The 20156-nt window shown below is 38.4% G+C and overlaps 2 protein-coding genes across 3 annotated transcripts in view; both read left to right on the plus strand.

The window, feature by feature from the left end:
- The first annotated feature begins 1073 nt into the window (after nt 1-1073).
- On the plus strand, nt 1074-4395 carry chtopb (chromatin target of PRMT1b). Of its 2 annotated transcripts, none has more exons than XM_056233061.1 (6): nt 1074-1233; nt 1373-1523; nt 1619-1775; nt 1859-1996; nt 2974-3018; nt 3603-4395. In XM_056233061.1, the coding sequence occupies exons 1-6, from the start codon at nt 1169-1171 to the stop codon at nt 3788-3790; spliced, it is 744 nt and encodes a 247-aa protein (XP_056089036.1). In that variant the 5' UTR covers nt 1074-1168; the 3' UTR covers nt 3791-4395. The 2 variants fall into 2 exon arrangements, with proteins under 2 accessions (XP_056089036.1, XP_056089037.1); XM_056233062.1 differs by having other exon boundaries at nt 1373-1517.
- A 1973-nt stretch (nt 4396-6368) lies between these two features.
- Nucleotides 6369-20156, plus strand: part of npr1b (natriuretic peptide receptor 1b) — a 59338-nt gene continuing 45550 nt past the window's right edge. The window contains exons 1-4 of the mRNA XM_056233060.1: nt 6369-6558; nt 10669-10808; nt 13730-13999; nt 15471-16257. Of these exons, the coding sequence (XP_056089035.1) occupies nt 15492-16257 (766 nt within the window). The 5' untranslated portion in view covers nt 6369-6558; nt 10669-10808; nt 13730-13999; nt 15471-15491. The remainder of the gene's footprint in view (nt 6559-10668; nt 10809-13729; nt 14000-15470; nt 16258-20156) is intronic.

Genomic DNA, 20156 nt, shown 5'->3' on the forward strand with positions numbered 1-20156 from the left:
ATCCCACTAGACTGGTCAGGCTGGAGCTCAGCTGGTTTACCTGGGCTACGTTACTCAAAAGCATCGTGAGCTAAGTTGATCGTAGAGACCACAGTCTATGGTCGAGACTCCTGGTCGGTCAGCTGACTAGCAGGCCATTAGTTTGAAGAAAGCATGGAATACTACTACATATTTTCAAAAAAGGACTCCTACATTTTATAAAATGTAGTCAAGTTCTATTGGACTGTTGACCTAAGCTATTAATTTATTAACATTAATTAAAAAAAAAGAGTGTTAAATTATTAATGTTAAATATTGATATAGGCCATGTTTCGTTTTTCATTCTGCTTTATGCTTGGAAACCACGAGATGGATTTGGTTTATTTTATTAAATCGAAAGCCAGTGTTTTTTTTTGTTTTTTTTTTTAACTAAGTAACAAAACCAAAGATTTTTTTCTTTTTTTTCTACAATATCGTTTTGGAATATCAAAATTAATCATTTATTGTAATAGATGTGAATTAAATATGATAAATAAATAAATGTTTATATATATAATATTACATACATATAATATGTCGGTACATTTGATGATCCCCATTGACTCCCATAATTGTAAAACAAAATAATATGGGGACCAGAAACCAATTTTTTTTTTTCAACAGAACAAAGAAACTCATACAGTTTTAAAACAGCATGAGGGTGAGAAAATTTTCATTTTAATGTATATTCTCTGGCACAGAGATTGTGGTGTCCATGTGCTGATATGTGCGGTAGAGGGCGGTAGAATATTCAGAATCAGCCGGACCGTCACAGCGTGTGAATCACTGTACCAAACTCCGCACACCTGGCAGAAAACATCCGACTAAAGCTATTCTAACATAACAGCGCGTGTTTCGATGCTAACTTCAATGGTGGGAAATCAATAAACCTCGATTTTTTTATGATTAATATTTATATATAACTTAAATATTAAAACGCGACATTTCTGTTTAGCACAATGTTTGCTAAGTTTAGTTTCATGCAAATCAGTTGTGCAAAACAAGCACAGACAATTTGGGGAAGTACATTTAGAATTAGGCCTATGTGGGTTAAAGTTAGATGTCAACACTATTTTGACTTCTCATTCTACTGTTTTAGCGTAAGTTTTGACTGAAAGTCTGACGTTTACACTGCAAGCTGGATGTGAAAATGAATCCTAGGGATCCCCAAAAGATCATTCTGGACAGCACATGCACCGTCTCTCTGCATGACCGGTGAGATTTAGTTTAGCAAAAATCCTATTGTTGTCCCGAAATGCTGTCAAGAAATACATTTGTTTACAGTGCAGCTTGAGTGTCACTATAATATTATGGTGTGCTTTAATTCTCGGTCTTGTTTTGCTCCTCCCTGTAGTTTCACTAGTTTGCTGAAGCTTCAGCCAGCAGATGTGATGGACACCACCTCCGCAGTGAAACTGCAGACTGCAGCCTCGCTGAAGAACCAGCAGCTGGCTCTGGAGATGGCCAACAGACCTTCTGTGCTGGCCGCCCTGCATAATGTATCTGTCAGACACTTTCTGTTTGATAAAATACAAAAATATCGGAGCTGATGATCTCTGATGGTAGACTAAATAGTTTGTGTTACTCTTCCTCTCTGCAGAATATAAATAATCAACTCTGCAAAGTGAGTGCGAAGGCAAGGCTCGGCCATCCCTTGGGGAGAGGGTGCATGGTGGGATTGCGGGGGCAAATGAGAGGAGGAGGAGGAGGAGGCGGCGGCAGAAGAGGACTGGTCAAAGGATTTTACACAAGGAGAAGTGAGTGACATGACAGTGTAAGTGAGAGAGACACCAGCAAGACATTATATCTCATTCTCATGTACATGCATGTGTGTGTGCAGGCATGAGTAGACAGCAAGGTGTAGTCAACACTCTAGGTGTTCAGAGGGGTTGTGGCCAGCAGCAGCAGCAGCGTGGAGCCATAATTAATTTGACTGGAGTAATGAGAACCAGAGGAGGAGGAGCCATTAGAAGGACAGGTGAGAACAAAGGTTCCTCGCTTCCCTCTCAGGCAGTGACTTTGCAGGCAGTATTTGCACACGAAGGTACCTCAAGAAAAATGCTTCTGAGGCATTGTAAAGGTTTAATTATGTACAACAAAATAGAGAGAGATGATAATGAAGCAAATATTTAAGTACTACAATAGTAATTTCTAGCTAGATATGACATCAAAAGTGGAAAAAGTTTGTGTAAAATATACATTTACACATAAACTGACCCCCAACCGCAACTTGCCAGATGCCATATTTATTTTTTGCTCAAGTGTTACGGAATCAAACGCACAGGATGGTGGGATATCATAGGCAGCGAAAGATACACCTATTCTGACTTCAATAATCAACGTATCTCAATAGACAGGATGTAACATGAGCATTGAAATTGGACTTACTTTGTTGTCTTATTACCTGCTGTATGCTGTATTTTCAGTTTTCGGATGCAGCCAGTGATGTCTATCCACCTTATTTTGCTACACAAAAGTAAGCTATTTTCCGTGGACGTGTGAGACTTCTAATTCATTAGCTGCTATAGGTAAATAACTAAAAGAATAACAAAGTGCAATAAATTGTAAAACTGTTTGCGCTACAAACTAGTGTGATTATAATGACGAAAATACAATCAAATAATATAACAAATACAAGTTTCAAATTCAAGTTACAAATGGCCATGCCTGCTTTTACATTGAAAATAAGGTGGATAATAATGCCTGTATATATTAGCATTCCTATTCATCTCACTGTTTGCCTCTAAAAGTACTGAATTGCAACCTGCATGCTATCATCTTTTTGTCTTTTTTGTGTCTGTTATGGGATTAATTACTTTCATGCCGCAGGAAAATAACATCCTGAAAATGACTCCATTTTGCACTGGAATTGTTCATATCAGACTGAAATTATTATTAGGGCATTTCTTAAAGAATGAACTTCAGCAACTCTTTCCTAATGTTTGGATTCTTCAGAAGGAAATGCAGAGCAGCAGGTGCCACATCCAGGAACACCACAAGGTTTGGCAAATTTACTAGTTCTTCGGTTGTTTAGATAATATCTATCCAGCATAACCTCTCTGTAACTGGTTAGGCCAAGTTTCTGATCAGCTAATCAAGCGTTGTTGATGTGTACTGCAAATCTTAAGCAAATTCCTCTGATTTCCATAAAGATGCCAGAAGCAATTTCCTGCAGTTGAAAGCCGACAACATTCACTGTTCATTAATATTGCCTGCATATTTGATTGAATATATGCCTGTAATTCCATCTGCTTTTTGCTGTTTACATGTTCAGTGCATTCAGTTAGCAACGAACATCAGATAAACAGAAAATATTGCAGCAATTTACCTGGTTATGGAAACACTTAGGATGGGCTCTGTTCCATTTCTTTTCAACTGTTGCAGATAAATTCATTTCTTGATTAATCATTTTTGCCATTCTCAATAGCTCAAAGTACTAAAAAGCTGCCAGATGGCTGATGTTACTCTCAAAAAGTCATTCTTCTTCACCTCACTTAAGAAGTGGTGCTGGTAGATTCAGTACATGCAAATGTTTTCATTTCATAACCTTCCCTCGGCTATAAAATCTCATCCTGTGTGCACAGGTGTTGTCAGTTTGACATCTATCAGAGGGCATTCAGGGTGCAGCCGGACCAGATTCAACATCCATCAGGTTCCTTCTCGGGAACTGTTGGATGAACAACTGGATGAGTACATGTCCATGTCCAAGAGCCGTCTGGACGCAGAGCTGGATGCATATATGGCTCAGGTTGATTTGGAGGACATGGCTTGATGACCTGAGACCAAGGTTAAGTTGATTGACTCCAGTAGACCTGAACTTGTACTTAGTTGCTGCGTCCCTCTGAGCTCTGCTTAGAAACCCCTGACTTCAAGTTTGTTACTCTAATTCAACAATCATTATATTTCCTGTAGTCCTACTGAGCAAGAAAGAATTGAAAGCTTTCCAAGGGCTTGTGCTGCTTTCTAGAAAATCTTGTTTCCGAGAAAATCGTTTCAATAACATTTGATTTGGTAACCAGTTCCATTGAATACTTGCATTGAATGGACATGATTCACCTCAGTTAAAACTTTGCTAGTTAATATTTTATACGCGGTTTGTAATGAGAGAAACAAATTTGTTTAATAGCCGACATCCATTTTTCCATTTTGGTTGTAAACTGTATCAAGATTCATATGAGACAATTACTATGATAGACTTATTTGAGTTATAACTGGTCTGAAGGAGATGCATGTCAGCCATCTTTTGTTTTTCACAAGGTTTTGTATCATTACAATTTGATCACCATATGCAAAATTGTACACGTATAGATATGTAATATTGGATAATGTTTGTTGCAGGTGGTGATTAAAAAGAGAAAAGTTAACGTGGAACTGTTTAAACCTTCACCCTGTGGTGATAGTTGGATTTCCTGTTCTTTAATAAAAGATGTTTGGAAATTGCTGTCTTTGTCTCGGGCTTCGTTTTTCTTTGATTCATTTGTTCATTTTAATTATTATAATTGCTAGTGTACAAAATTCTCTAAAAAGGAAAATAGCAACCCTCCACTCGCATGTCCATGCTTATAACAATTTGCTTTGTGATTTTTCTTGTTCTTTCGCAGCTATGTGAGCCAAAGCTGATTATTTTGAAAATCCCAGACCAAGGGTAAGTCATTCATTAAAACACATCTGCTGCTATCACTAATATAAAACAATTTAAGTTCTGCTTTCTCTCCAATATTCTGTAGTTCTTTCCTGCCATATGCTGTTGAGTGGTGATGGACCAATGACCACGGATTTGTTTGTGCAGTCTCCTGTTGCTGTGGAAACAATTGAGTTGGCCCCTCTTTAAAAATCCATTTTTGCCAAACTGTGTCCTTTCATGCTGTCATTTCGTAGATCATTGCTTTTATATAAGAGAACCAGGAGAAAGATGTTTTGAGAATGCTTCAGTTGGATTATGTTTATCCTTTTCATCATAGTGTGTGGTATCCTAGATTATAGAAGCATCAGATGACTCAACCTCTGAATCCCACTGCACTCGAACCAGTATCCAGAGTTTCTGCCTGTGTCACAGGAGGATAAGGGTGTTCTTTAGCACTCTTGCGACTTCACACAGGTCCAGATAAATGGCAGCCCATATATTTAGTCTCTAGTGAAAAATACTGGTGAGGGGGAAAAATACACCTATGTTGCATGTGCTAAATTTCTAAGTGACATTTAATGAATGATCAGTTCTGTTTCACATTCTTAAAAAATAAAAATTATAATAAATAAAATAATGTTTTATTTATTTATGAAATTTAAATAAAGAAATTGGTGCTTTGAGATAATCTTGGTAAATGCTAGATGTTTGCCCAGCAGGGGGTGCTAGGTGTTTGTAGTCTTCTGTAGTTTAAAGTCTAGAAGGTTTGATTTAGGAAGAAACATCCCACAGAAGTTTAATTAGAATTTCAGTAGCTATTACATGTTACCATGGTCCACATTGGTGTCGCCGGCAACATCATATATCAGAATCACATGTGTAACTGCAATTTATGAGATACTAGAGCAAAAAGAATGAGTTACGTATTATAGAAATCGATTAGTGAAGGATCTGCCTCTACTCGCATCACTGTCAAGAGATATTATTCACTTTCCTTCAAAATTAGGACAACACTACAACCCTTTTATTTTCCTGCTTCAATAGGAATTTAAACCAATCTGTATTTTTGAGCCATCACCCGATACCTCTGGTTCTGTCTTTGCCCCGCTCACACCTTCCAAATGGTTTTAATGGTTCAAGCTGTTGGCTGAAACATTGACTATTTGAAGTGCATGTCAGATCACACTGTTTTCTATATCTTTCCTTATCTGTTAGGCATCGTTTAAACATCCAGACAGACACACTGTGGTCCAAATCCAATTTTCTTTGTCAAGCCAGATCATCTTCTTCAAGCCCAAGCTCACCCTGGGGAGGCTGTGTCGGTGTTCATTCATGGATTAAGAGTAAATGTACTTTTGTGTGATTTATGCTGCAATTGTGCAGAGTTGAAGGTTTCAAAGCTTAATTTGTTGTTTGTTTACAGACTCATGGTTCTACAATATTAATTGCTTTCTTGAATTATTAAGCACATATGTTTTACATTGCCACTCTGTTATAGAAGAAAATGGATCATGAAAAGTCAACCGTTTCAGATGGCAACAACTTCTGTGCTGTGCATAAATCCCACTTTACCCTGTTTACCAATTCAGCCAGTTCTCAGTTGGAAACAGGTAAAAGCTATCATGTCAAACCTGTATTGTGTGCTGTGACATGTTTTTTTTTTTTTTTGGCACCATCATGCGTTGGCTCTTAGCAGGAGTCGGTTTGGCTGGTGAGCTGCCACCCATATCCCTTCTTCCCTGATCTCTTGTGTCCAGACACTTCAACTGTAATATGCCACTCTGAAGACCGGAGGAGGGTTGTCATGGCATTCCTGCCAACAGTGCTACATTCAGCAAAAGAGATGATGTCAGAGATGAAAGTGGCTTGGTAGAATGACGCTAGCTATCTCACTTTTGGCCCCTGTGCTGTGCAAGGTGAGTGAAGACAAAAAATCAGGACTAAGTTTACATGATCAGGGGTGTCACTTTAGCTTGATTGCCATCATCTCCATGGTGGGTAGGTCATTTATAACCCCTTGTTCCATGCTGGTTTTTAATATAACAGCTCCTGTAATATTTATGTGCTGCTCACTGAGCACAGATTTCATTGTTCGTTTAAGTGTTTTATGAAGTTTGAGACAGCTGTCTCATCAGAGTCTCATTATAATGTACTGACACACAAAGAGGAGAGGGCTGGGTTCATCCACGACCACATTATTTTTTACAGACTTTCTGGATTAGAATAAAAAATTAATGATGTGGGACTTGTGTAATAGGTTTTTTTTCTCCCACATACAGATGAGCACATATCAAGATGATGATGTCATTTCATGTAGACGGAGACCGAGCATGTGTGGACGGGATTTTTTTTTTAAACGCTGTAGGAAAAACTCCGGTTATAAAAATACCCGTGTCCGTGTGGACAAGGCCTAAGACAGTCAAACTCTCTGCTGACCATATCCGTGCTACTGGGAGAAAGATGTGAGAGCTTGCAATCAACTATAAACACAACCTTTTTGGGAACACCTACAGGTAAAATTGCCCATTTTCTCCACCTCAGAAAGGTTGCCAATGCTTCCTGGCTTTTAGCTTTACTGGGGCTGAATTCGAAATGGCATGCTACACTTACTATTTTTTGGCAGAAATGGTGAGTGGAGTATGCTAGAATGCCAAGAAGTCATGATTCATCAATAAGTTCACACTACAGATCAGTGGTTCGCATAAAATTTAGAACCAACTGAAATCCAGTGTTGAGCATGTTACTTAAAAAAAGTAATTAGTTATAGTTACTAGTTACTTCTCACAAATAGTAACTGAGTTACATCATTATAAAAGTAACTAATTACCAGAGAAAGTAACTATTGCGTTACTTAAAAAAAAAAAAAAATCAAATAGGCCTATGTCAAATAATTTGGATGCCCCCAGTATTAAATATGTTAAATTAATGAAATGGACACTTAGTAGTGTAGATTAGTGTTCAATGTTTTATAATAATAATTTATTCTATTTTAATGTTGCTGTGGGACAATGTGAGAGACGCCTATTAAATTCAATATATTATTCTTAATATTAGCATTACTATAGTAGAACAATAAAACATTATAGATGGTTTACTTAATATCGCACAGACCCCAACTGGCCAACAAATAAGTTTAAAAATAAATTATGCTTCTTAAGAAATGTACCAAAAATGAATACATAATAATAAAAAATATGCACACTCTTTGTGCATATTAAAATGATAAAACTGTTACACAACTTCACAACTAGTAGACATACTGTAGCCTGAGTATTTTCTTCCTAACAAAAGTAAACAGTTTAACAAGTGCTCTCTCAATATAATACTGAACAATTTACCAAAAAAAAAAAAAAATAATACTAAAATATAATATTTTGGGGGTTTATTTTTATAATAGCGAACGTTATCAGAGATTATTTAAGCCAAATTCTAGACATGTTTGCCGCACGTGTTTACAACCGGTCAAACAAATAGCCTATGTTTTCTGTGAATGTTCCCTGCAGGTTATTTTCGGGTTTATTTTATAACCTAAACAGAACGTTACCTGACGGTATTTTTTTAGATTTTACTTGTATAACCCTGTAAATTAATTAACGTTGCAGATATGTGTCATTTATTTATAAACAAACTATATAATGCTCGGACACCCTCGGTCTCTCTTGCGCAACTGTTGAGCGCGCTCTCGGACACTTTCGGTCCGGACACTTTCGGTCTCTCGCGCATTGAGCGCGCTCGCGCCAATCGCTTCGCTTTTGTCCACTCCGGCGCCTCATAAACACACACACACACACACACCAGAGAAAAAAACTTTGCAGGTCCTATGGCGGAGAGAGAGCCTACTCGGATGAAAGCCGCTTCAGTGAGTTCAATTATAGTAACGCCACATTTTTTTTGTCAGTAACGGTAACTGCGTTGTAACGGGGGAAACGCCGGAAAAAGATAACGCCGTTAGTAACGCCGTTTATTTATAACGCCGTTATTCCCATCACTGCTGAAATCACATGTACACAAAAAAATTACATGGTCCTGGTGGCCCTAGGAGCAAGTAATTTGTCAAAATGAGAGGTTCGAAACATGATTTTGTGTAGTTTTGTTATATATAAAAAAGTATTTGCAAATAAGTATTTGCGGGCAAGTGGCACACTCATTTTTAAAAAATAAATCAGACTTCAGAAACATCAATAGAACTGGGGTTCGAACAAAAGTTCATCTGTTGAATTCAGCTGACATTTTGCACGAGAACTTTTTCTGCACGCATAAATACGGAAACCATACGGAATTATAAGTGAATGAGGCACATGTCCATAGCCTAAATTGAAATAGTGCTTGCAGTTTCAATCTGATGATTATTATAACGGTTGTTTGACCTTTTTTTCCAAGACTAAGAGTAAGTGGATATACACTCACCTAAAGGATTATTAGGAACACCATACTAATACTGTGTTTGACCCCCTTTCGCCTTCAGAACTGCCTTAATTCTACGTGGCATTGATTCAACAAGGTGCGGAAAGCATTCTTTAGAAATGTTGGCCCATATTGATAGGATAGCATCTTGCAGTTGATGGAGATTTGTGGGATGCACATCCAGGTCACGAAGCTCCCGTTCCACCACATCCCAAAGATGCTCTATTGGGTTGAGATCTGGTGACTGTGGGGGCCATTTTAGTACAGTGAACTCATTGTCATGTTCAAGAAACCAATTTGAAATGATTCGAGCTTTGTGACATGGTGCATTATCCTGCTGGAAGTAGCCATCAGAGGATGGGTACATGCTGGCCATAAAGGGATGGACATGGTCAGAAACAATGCTCAGGTAGGCCGTGGCATTTAAACGATGCCCAATTGGCACTAAGGGGCCTAAAGTGTGCCAAGAAAACATCCCCCACACCATTACACCACCACCACCAGCCTGCACAGTGGTAACAAGGCATGATGGATCCATGTTCTCATTCTGTTTACGCCAAATTCTGACTCTACCATCTGAATGTCTCAACAGAAATCGAGACTCATCAGACCAGGCAACATTTTTCCAGTCTTCAACTGTCCAATTTTGGTGAGCTCTTGCAAATTGTAGCCTCTTTTTCCTATTTGTAGTGGAGATGAGTGGTACACGGTGGGGTCTTCTGCTGTTGTAGCCCATCCGCCTCAAGGTTGTGCGTGTTGTGGCTTCACAAATGCTTTGCTGCATACCTCGGTTGTAACGAGTGGTTATTTCAGTCAAAGTTGCTCTTCTATCAGCTTGAATCTGTCGGCCCATTCTCCTCTGACCTCTAGCATCAACAAGGCATTTTCGCCCACAGGACTGCCGCATACTGGATGTTTTTCCCTTTTCACACCATTCTTTGTAAACCCTAGAAATGGTTGTTCGTGAAAATCCCAGTAACTGAGCAGATTGTGAAATACTCAGACCGGCCCGTCTGGCACCAACAACCATGCCATGCTCAAAATTGCTTAAATCACCTTTCTTTCCCATTCTGACATTCAGTTTGGAGTTCAGGAGATTGTCTTGACAAGGACCACACCCCTAAATGCATTGAAGCAACTGCCATGTGATTGGTTGATTAGATAATTGCATTAATGAGAAATTGAACAGGTGTTCCTAATAATCCTTTAGGTAAGTGTAAGTGCATAATGTGCTGAATAAACTTAGGCAAATATGTGACACGTTGTCTTGTTCTCTACGTACCTGAATCTCCTCCTCCATCATGCTATAATTGTAAGACCAGAAATGACTCTTTAGTTGTCCCTGTGCATAAGTCTGAACACACAGTACTCTGATAGCAGTTGATCACAAAGCCCCCTCTAGCACAGACCTGGGAGTGTAATTCCATGGTAACAGAATAGACTATAATTAAATGGTACTGTACAGCAATTCAGTTATCAAGAAGTAGAGTCTTTCATGTTTGTGCTAAAGACCATTTTTACTAATTAAATTAGCACACACAAGTCATGCTGTGTGGAAAAAGGAATATTATTGTGTGTTTATGCACAGTGTTTATACTTTTTATATTTTTTCCTACATTCAGCTCAGCTCCAAAGTCCCACAAGCTTGTCCAGCTGCTGTTATCTCCTGCTGCTCCCCAGAATGAGAAAAAGGATGAGAGAGAGGGGAAGAGTCCCGAGAGCCAGTGTCCTGCTTTAGAACCAGCAATGGTTGCATTTTAAGGTGAGTTTACACAATGGCAATAAGCACAAGGACAGATCTCTGGCAAATGTGTTGTTTGAAACATTTGACAGCTTCATTGTTGGTCAATTACTGAATCCTAAATCCTGTCTGCTGTGTGCTAGACTGAACAATCTCACTTTCCCTGCCTTTTTCTGTCTCTCTTTCTGCTTTTCTCAAATAAGGGCTGGAGATAGAGGTTGGAAATGGGAATGTTGGGAGAGACTAAGAGATGGAGACGCTATTGTGTTGCATCCTGTTTTGGTAATTCTATCCATCTGACCGTCCCGGGGCTCTCTGAAGGGGGGTGAAGGACAAATCTAGAACTGACTGAATACTGATCTGAGTTCAGTTTGTATCTTTCTTTTTAAACATCTCCTGAATCTAAAGCAGTGTTTCCTAACCTTTTTCATTTTATGTAGCCCCATCTGTAATGCTTACGTACCTCTTCATCGACTTTAACCAGAATTGTTTCTTTTTAACTCATAATATCAATTAGCAATATCATTGATTTAATTAAAGTCACTTCTAAACATAAAACAAATGATACTGTAAGTGAAACTCAAGTAGCACATGTATTGTTGTATGAGTGTCACCCAATATATAAAACTGTAACCCTCTATTGTTTTCTTTAAAATGTTGTAAATATTATTTACAATAAATTATTGGATAATTGTGCACGCTCATTTCTCCTATTTTTTTTTTTCATTTGGAAAAAATAAAGATTCATTTAAGTTAATCTTTAAGAACACTAATAATTTAATAACACCGCGAAATGTGATTTTTATCAAATCTCAAAATGAATATATCTTTTTTTCATGCATGATGGCTAAATTCACTTGTAGCATTTTAGATGATTAATTATAGTTTTAGTCTTTTATTTAGATTTTTATCTGCCATTTATTGATTTGAATTTGAACAATTTCAGTGCTTTCCAACTTAAATAGAAACTGAATCATATTAATCTTGATAAATATATATATTTTTCTATAGGTTTAACATAGCAAAACTCCAGTCCTTCCAATTACTCTTTTAAACCTGCTGATTCTGAAGTATGTTTACTTCTGGTTGGGAATCACTGCCAAAAAGAATTATACCCCCCTTTAATTTATTTATATGCTACAATGTCAACGTATTACAACAAGAAAAGAAAGTTGAAAGAGATGTGATTTATAACAGCTTACCTGTCTGCGACAGGCATCTCATACCTCATACCTCAGTGCTTATGACTATAATTTGGACATTCTTTATGAAGGAAAAGCTTAATGATTGGATTTGAATATAAATGTCAGAATCGTGCTGGAACACCTTACACACACACACACACACACACACACTGCAGCTTACAGAAACCTAGGAGACACTAGAAGCTCCACAGACACATAAACCACTGAAGGCGGTTAGTAGGTTGAACTCAAAATGTGCTGCAAGCAGATAGAGCTTGTCCTGACCCATAGGGTCAGATCTTGCTGGACTGCTGGAAACTGCTCTGACCTGCCTCTCGTGAGGGTTACCGGTTCCTCTTCAACAAATGACAGTGAGGGGATATCAGTTCACAACAGTGTTTAAACCTTTGCAACATCACTTCTGTGGCCATATCCACCATCACTTTCAGCCCAGTATTCAGCCTAGTAAGGTCTATCTTTCTGAAACAAGTAAAGATATTTCCACACTGTACATCTAAATAAATCTGTTAACACTTTACAGTAAGGTTCAGTATGTGTAAATTAACATTTGTACAAACTGTTTGGACAAACAACGTACAATAGTATATTTAAAAATGAATATTAAATTATGTTTAAAATTGTTGTCGGCCATTGAATCTAATTTTATGTAATTGTCATCATGAGATGCTGATTGGCTGATGGCACCACAAGGACATACACATTTCATTAATGCAGATTTCACACCAAAACAAAATTGGGCACTGGTAAAATAACTACTACACTTTAATGAATTATTAACTTTAAACACTACTAAGATTTTTAAATGTTTTTGAAAGAGGTCTTTTATCTCATCAAGGCTGCATTTATTTGGTCAAAAATACAGTATTTTGAAATATTATTACAATTTAAAAGAACTATTTTCTATTTTAAAACTTATTCCTGTGATAGCAGAGATTCATTTTCAATAGTACAATCATCGTATTTGAATGATTTCTGAAGGATCATGTGACACGGAAGACTGGAATAATGATGCTGAAAATATAGCTTTGCATCACAGGAATAAACTTTTTAAAATATATTAACATAGAAAACAGTTATTTTACATTTTAATAATGTTTTGCAATATTAGTGTTTTAACTGTATTTTTGATCAAACAAATGCAGCGTTGGTGAGCAGAAGAGACTTCTTTCAAAAACATCTTAAAAAAATCTCATTCCAAAGTTCTCTCTTAAAATGTTTACTCTGTGTTTAATGTTAAATCTACTTTTTAAACATTGTCAGTCACTAATTAACAGTCGCTAATGGAGAGTTTTTTGCCTACATTTCGATACCATCAGGAGGTCATGCTAACTAGCCAAATCTTGACCTCTTGTTTCTTATGTAATATTCAGCTATGGTTACTTAATGCACGGTAGAAGCTAATGGATTTTGATCCCATTGATTTCCTCTGACTCGAAATTAGAGGAGTGTTTACATTAGCAGGAGTTAGCATTTGGAAGTGATTTCTGACCAAAGGGTGAACCTTTACCCTGCTGAAGCATAAAGAGGAGATGGATTAAAACACATCAGGGCTGACCCCCCCTCCTCCCCCCCCACACACACACATACACACACATACACTTTCACTCACTCTCTCTCTCTCTCTCTCTCTCTCTCTCTCTCTCTCTCTCTCTCTCTCTCTCTCTCTCTCTCTCTCTCTCTCTCTCTCTCTCTCTCTCTCTCTCTCTCTCTCTCTCTCTCTCTCTCTTCTTCCGGCAGTAACTGCAGCTGAGAGGCATTAATACCCTCAGAACCCTGGAGCATGGCAGAGAATGCAACTCGACTCAGAGATGAGGTGGAGCTCTCTGTGAGATAATGTGATTTGAGAAAATCACAGCTGCTCTTGGCACTCTGAATGACACACAGTCAGCCTGCGGGGATGAGTTTCACAGAGGCAAGGATGTGTTTTGTGCTGTGCTGAGTGGACTGTCACGGGTTTGTACCGACTCATGTTGAGGAGACCAGAAGACACCATGTATAAAAGGTAAGGTAAGTTTTCTGTTCAGCTTGTTTGGCGGTCTATTGTGTTAGAAATTTTTGTTGATAATTTTTTTCCACAAAATATTTGTCATAAAATTTAGATCAGTGGTTCTCAACTGGTTTTGCTTCAGGGCTCAGATTTTACTTGACTGATTTTCCTTCAACTCTGGACATGTGTCGACCCACCACAATGCAAAACCTGGAACCAGAATTGAATGTAGTTGGTTTGTATTTTCTTATACCCTAGTCTTTCATCTTCAAGGATGAGGGCAAGTCACTCAACCTGTCCGTGTTGGCATCTGATTCAGTTGGTTAGTTTCTACCAAGTGACAGATGCATTTGTGCCAAAATATCATGAAGTTAGATGCACAACCTGTGCTGTGAACAATAGAAATTTGAAGCTATCCATTCCAAAATGCATGATTACATGGTTACTTACATTGTATTATTGCCCTTCAGTGGTGTTTTTCTCAGATTTTTTGCAACCCACCTTTTGAGAACAACTGCTACAGATTTTCTATGGGGACTGATTTTAGTATGTTCTTTACAAATGAAGGCATGAAGTGTGTTTTTTTAGCTGTGATTCAGGATGCATTCAGGTGTTTGTCATATTTAGAGTTTATGATGTTTTTTTTAGCTCTTTGTACTGCTTTGTGATTTTTTTTACAGTATCTGTTGTTAATTTCTATATATGCTATTAAATTTTTAACAATTATTTTATAAATTAAACAAACAATGAATACAAAAATTTACCTATATTAATAAATTGTGTTAAAATTGTTGTTGAAAATTTAATTTAATGGAACCTTATTGAAAAGTGTTTCTAGCTATCTTTTAGCATTCCCATTCTTTTCAAAAACAGTTTCTTGGTTGGCGCAAGACCCCCCCCCCCCCCCCCCCCGGGTATCACAAATCATCAGAAGAGCGGCTCAGTTTTGCAATCAGGGTTTTATGAGCCAATCACCTAAGCTGTACAGAATGTAACAAAATGGCATATGTTGGCTAAAATGAATCTCTTACTAGGTAGAAGCTAGCCAGATTAACCAAACAGCAACACAGACAGGTTGCGTCATATGCTCTCATCTCCTCCTTGAAAACTGAGGTGGAAGACTTGGGTAAAATGATAACGTTTTCTTTAAAATAAGATGAGTACATAAATAGGTTATAGACCCAGGTGCCTTTCAGACCCAAGCAAAATCTCCAAATATACCTTTCCGATACACTTAAGTACCATTCTTTCCTTTTAAGTATTTGAAAGTACAAAAATCATCATTGGAAACTAAGGTGAAAGAATAAAGTTTTCTTCTCAGATGTGAAAAATAAGATTAGTAAATTTTGGTTACAGTAGCTTTTCTGACCCAAATATAGATAGTATGGGTCAGTGAAATTGTAAAATCTCCAAAAAACACCTATCAATACTCAACTATTTTATATATATATATAATTGAATCTCATATGATAAACGTGTGTGTGTGTGTAGTGTTCCTGATCAGTTGGAAGCATGAGCTGCAGTGATATGAGTCTGTTGCTCTGGTTCGGTGAAGGCAGAACGTTTCTGCTGCTGCTTTGCTGTGGGACACTGCTGACCTGTGCCAAGACCAGCAGACACCAAGGGTCCCGCACACCCGCACACATCCACACTGATGACATCATACTGGCTGTCATACTCCCTCAACACAATACATCCTACCCCTGGGCATGGCCCCGCGTGGGACCCGCTCTGGACCGCGCCATTGCTCGCGTCAATGCCGACCCCACTTTGCTGCCCCGGCACCACCTCCGCCACATCTTTGCAAACAGCGAGGATAGGGACGGTATCTGCTCCGAGTCCATTGCCCCCCTCATGGCCGTGGACCTGAAATTCGAGTACAACCCGTGGGCCTTCATAGGGCCTGGCTGTGACTATACCTCCTCCCCAGTTGGGCTGTTCACTGCTCATTGGGGCCTCCCCATGATCACGGCAGGGGCCCCTGCTGTAGCTTTCCTCCTCATGGAAATGTACTCCTCCATCACAAACACAGGCCCCACACACAAGAAACTGGGTGACTACGCCCTCCACCTCTACAGGCATTTCGGTTGGCACCAACACGCCCTGCTGATGTTCAGTGACACCAAAATGGGCGAAAGGGCATGCTACTTCGCCCTGGAGGGGCTTTACACGGAAATGCATGAAGAAAACATCACAACCATGGACCTGGTATTCGAGGAGAACAAAGGGCCTGTTAACTATTCCGAACTCCTACACAAGATCAAGGATGATGGAAGAGGTGAGTGGCTTGTTTTTTGTTTTGCTTGAACTGTCTGCATCTAATTGGGCATTTGTCCTCGTCTTAATATATGCCCAGTGCTTCTGAGATGTTCTAGTTGAGGTCATTTTAAAACTCCACTTAACCTCGATTGCCATGCTGTTTCCATACCAACTGATTCCTAGATGTGACATTAAGGTTAGAAGTCAAATTTGTGACTTACAAATGAGCCCATAATAATAGCAGTGCCACAATACCGAATTTCAAAAGTCCAACAAGAGTCACACAGAAGCCATAACAGGATATAGTTGCAAAATAGCAGGGGGAAAAATATGTTTTCTGGAAAAAAGTGTGGGTTTTATTGATTTTGGTTGGCCCAGGCAGAATCTGCATTATAGGTCATACAGATTTTGAATGACATGAGGGTGAGGTAATGTTCCTTTTAAGTGCTTACAGAAATGTTGTGATGGTCTCAGTATGTCATTCTTCTTCTACCACCAATGAACATTGAGAGTGAGTGTGAAAGTTTTATTGAGTGACTTTGTGGTATATTTGATGGCATATTTTTTCCCCAGAGCTTGATTTGTGCTGCACTCCGTGATCCAGATTGAAATGTGTACAGACTAACACAGTCAGCAAATTACACAGAACGCATGACTAAGAATGTGTGAAGGCAAAGGATAGAGAGATGAGGGACAGCAGGAAAAGTTTAGAGTATGGTGTCATTGTTAATTTGCTGATTCTCCATGCTTTTCTCAACCATAATTGAACTACTCAGAATGATGTATGTAACAGTAATCTACTGAATAGTTTTTTCCATTCTCCCAAACAATATGCTTGATTCGGGCCAGACTCAAACCTAAGTCTTCTCGAGCGCCACAGTTCAATATGTCAACAACAGGAGATTTCGTTTAGTAACAGTGATGTAGTGCATCACAAAATGTAGTGCGTATTAGTCAATGTTCTGACTTTGGCATCAGATAAGTTCTTCCGGAAACGGGAACTCAGGAAACCTGTATCTATAAGTTTGTAATGGGGAAATGTACTTTTAACCTTTTTTCAGGTCCCAAAGGGGTATAAAAATGTCAACTGAACAACATTTATTAACAGAGGTTATGACCCATGTGAGCATGCAATACATTTTAGCAGACACTATCTGATCTGTTGGCATTTCCTGCAAAAACAGAGTTTGTATTCATTCAGTGTGTTCATTCAGTCTTTCTAACTGGAATATTTTAATGGTTCATTATTAGTCACTGGATGCTCTGTTGAGTCACTCAATGAACAGCTAGTGAGAAATGTAATGTTGTACTAACACATAAAAAGTCAGATGAATGTCTCAGGTGGGGGGTGCGGCTGCGGCTGTGTGTATGGTTTAAAAACCTTTGAAGTCTCCCAATCCTGTAAGCACATCCGTATGTGTTTTTATTAGATGGTATCAGCAATATCCCTTTTTACGATCATCCATAAAGTGAAAAATACAATCAGCCTCATCATGATATAAAATATTCTGCTCATAGAACACCATAAAGTGTAACAAAATGTCTTTGCTCTTCCTGGAGGACAGACAAAAGCCTGGGCAATCGCGAAAGGGGTCAGTTCAGAGTCAGTGTCAGAATAAGTTTTGTATTTCAGTGAGTATTAAGTACAAACACTTAATAGCATCATCCACTGGTACAATCTGTTATGAGTTATCAGTTTTATTATTAGATAGTTTTCTATTTATTGATATATATATATATATGTGTGTGTGTGTGTGTGTGTGTGTGTGTGTTTTTTTTACATTATTTGTTTCATTTTTTATTTATTTTTGTTTTTTTCCCCTTGCCTTTATATATACCATCATCTAATTCTCACTTAAATTCATCTTTAAAACACTTAATAGTTCAATAATCTTATTCTTATATATCTTATATATTTGATCTATTTCTCATACTGTACAGTTAATGTTGTGTTGCCTAAATTCACTTGTAGCATTTAAAATTATTAAAAATATATATTTTTTTATTTTTAAAATATTATTAGCCATTTATTGGTTATCAGCCATAATATAACAATAATTTTGGACCTCGTTTCGGACAGAATTGTAATATTAGTGCCTTCCTAAATGAGGATTTGGCGACAGATGACACAGGGAATGTTTTTGTGGATGCAGAAATGTTTTGGGGTCTCTCTAGCTGATTAACATGTAGCGATTACCCGTGGAGCCGTAACCTTTTACGTAGATCTCGGAATAGCAGAAATGCTCTTCCTCACCTCCTGCCTCTTTCCTCTCAACTCTCTAAAAACACCCTCACATCATCAGCAGCAGGAAGACAACACATGGAGACAACACCGCCTCCTGTGAGATTGGAATCTCTGATGTATTCCTGCTCTTTTCCTGGAGTTTTCCATGCGAATGCTCTTTTGTTTGGAGATTCAGAATGCTTGTCTCTTTAAAGTGCATTACTAGATTTGTAAAACTGAGATCGTCAAGTGCATTTTATTTGAACCAAACTATATCATCTGGACAGGACAGATTGGAAAACACCCAGCTGATAAATGCAGATGAAAGTGGACTTGAACTTTCTTCCCGGACATTGAGGCATTTAAAGTGCTTTAGCTGGAGATCGCAAAGTCCGACGTGCACCTAGTTCATAATTACAACCATCTGAACGTCCAATCAGTACTCTAAACATTAATTTTTTATATTATTATTTAGTCACATCATTACAGAAACACATTGACATGTGCACGCATATTCATAACACTTCTCATTCTCTCTGTAGTGCTGAAGTGATGTGCACTTAGCTGCTGCTTTGCTCTTGGATAAAATCTCCAGCACAGCAAGGCCGTTAATGGCCAGAAGTCAGCAGGTGCTTCAACGTCAATCTCTCTCTCTCTGTCACACACACACAAACACACTTCAAAGCTGCTCTGTTGATGAGGCCTGTGGTCTTCTGGTTTAATTTTTCCATGTACGCAATCACTTCAATTACACCTGCACATGGTGGAAACCAGCATCAAAGAGGGAGAGGACCTCGACTCAAGAGTGCCAACAGGAAGGTCTGGTTTTCAAGCTCATCAACCACATTTTGGAGATCTTAAATTCTGATTTCTGAACAAGGGCAAACAGAACTATATGAGCTCTTCAAAATTAGTAGAGCTCCTTTTATGGAATTGTTTGAAATAATTCCTCCCCGATTCCTCTTCTGATGGAGCGGTAGCATCAGTCTACCCTGTCGTCATCTTTTCAACTAAAATGCCAATCTCTGTGTCTACAGCTTCATGGCCTCTTGTCGTCATGGTTGCCGAGCGCAAGAGCGGCCATGCTGAACTAAACTACCCACAAGGCCGTGCTCCGCTTCTCTCTGCATTTCCATCCATCTGGATCAGCTTAAAAATTTATCTGAACTGAGAGGTAGAGAAAGATGGAAAAGAAAACTAAAAAAATGTGTACACTCATATCGCACACTTTTATAAGCCTAGAACTGATTCTCTGCTTGAGGAATGCTGTATTTTGATATTTCAGGTCAAGATTTCCCATTGTTTCTGACCTTTAGATGTAATGCAGTGTAAACACCTCCAGACCTAAACCCAAACATATCTAAAGATTCATTCGTAGAGATGAAGGCTTGTCTTTATTTTGGTCTTGAATCTGCCCCCTGTGAACAGAATACTCAAATCTAATGTTCTCTTCGTGACAGCAGAACATTGGGTTCAGTTTAATACAACCATGACCTCACATCCTCTAGAATGAGGTAATGTTAGGCAGACCTCCCTTACATCACACAGATTCCTGCGCTAATATAATTTGTAACCCTATACTGGCTTATGTTAAACAGCATTAGAAGAGAAATATGACAGGCTTGACATGACAGACAAAAAAGGGTGCCAGAACCTGCATTTTTAGTTGCTTGCAGTCAAACATTAGATTTCCG

This window comes from Rhinichthys klamathensis, unplaced genomic scaffold (assembly GCF_029890125.1).
Source record: "Rhinichthys klamathensis goyatoka isolate OS25496 unplaced genomic scaffold, OSU_Roscu_1.1 h1tg000359l_1, whole genome shotgun sequence".
NCBI lineage: Eukaryota > Metazoa > Chordata > Actinopteri > Cypriniformes > Leuciscidae > Rhinichthys > Rhinichthys klamathensis.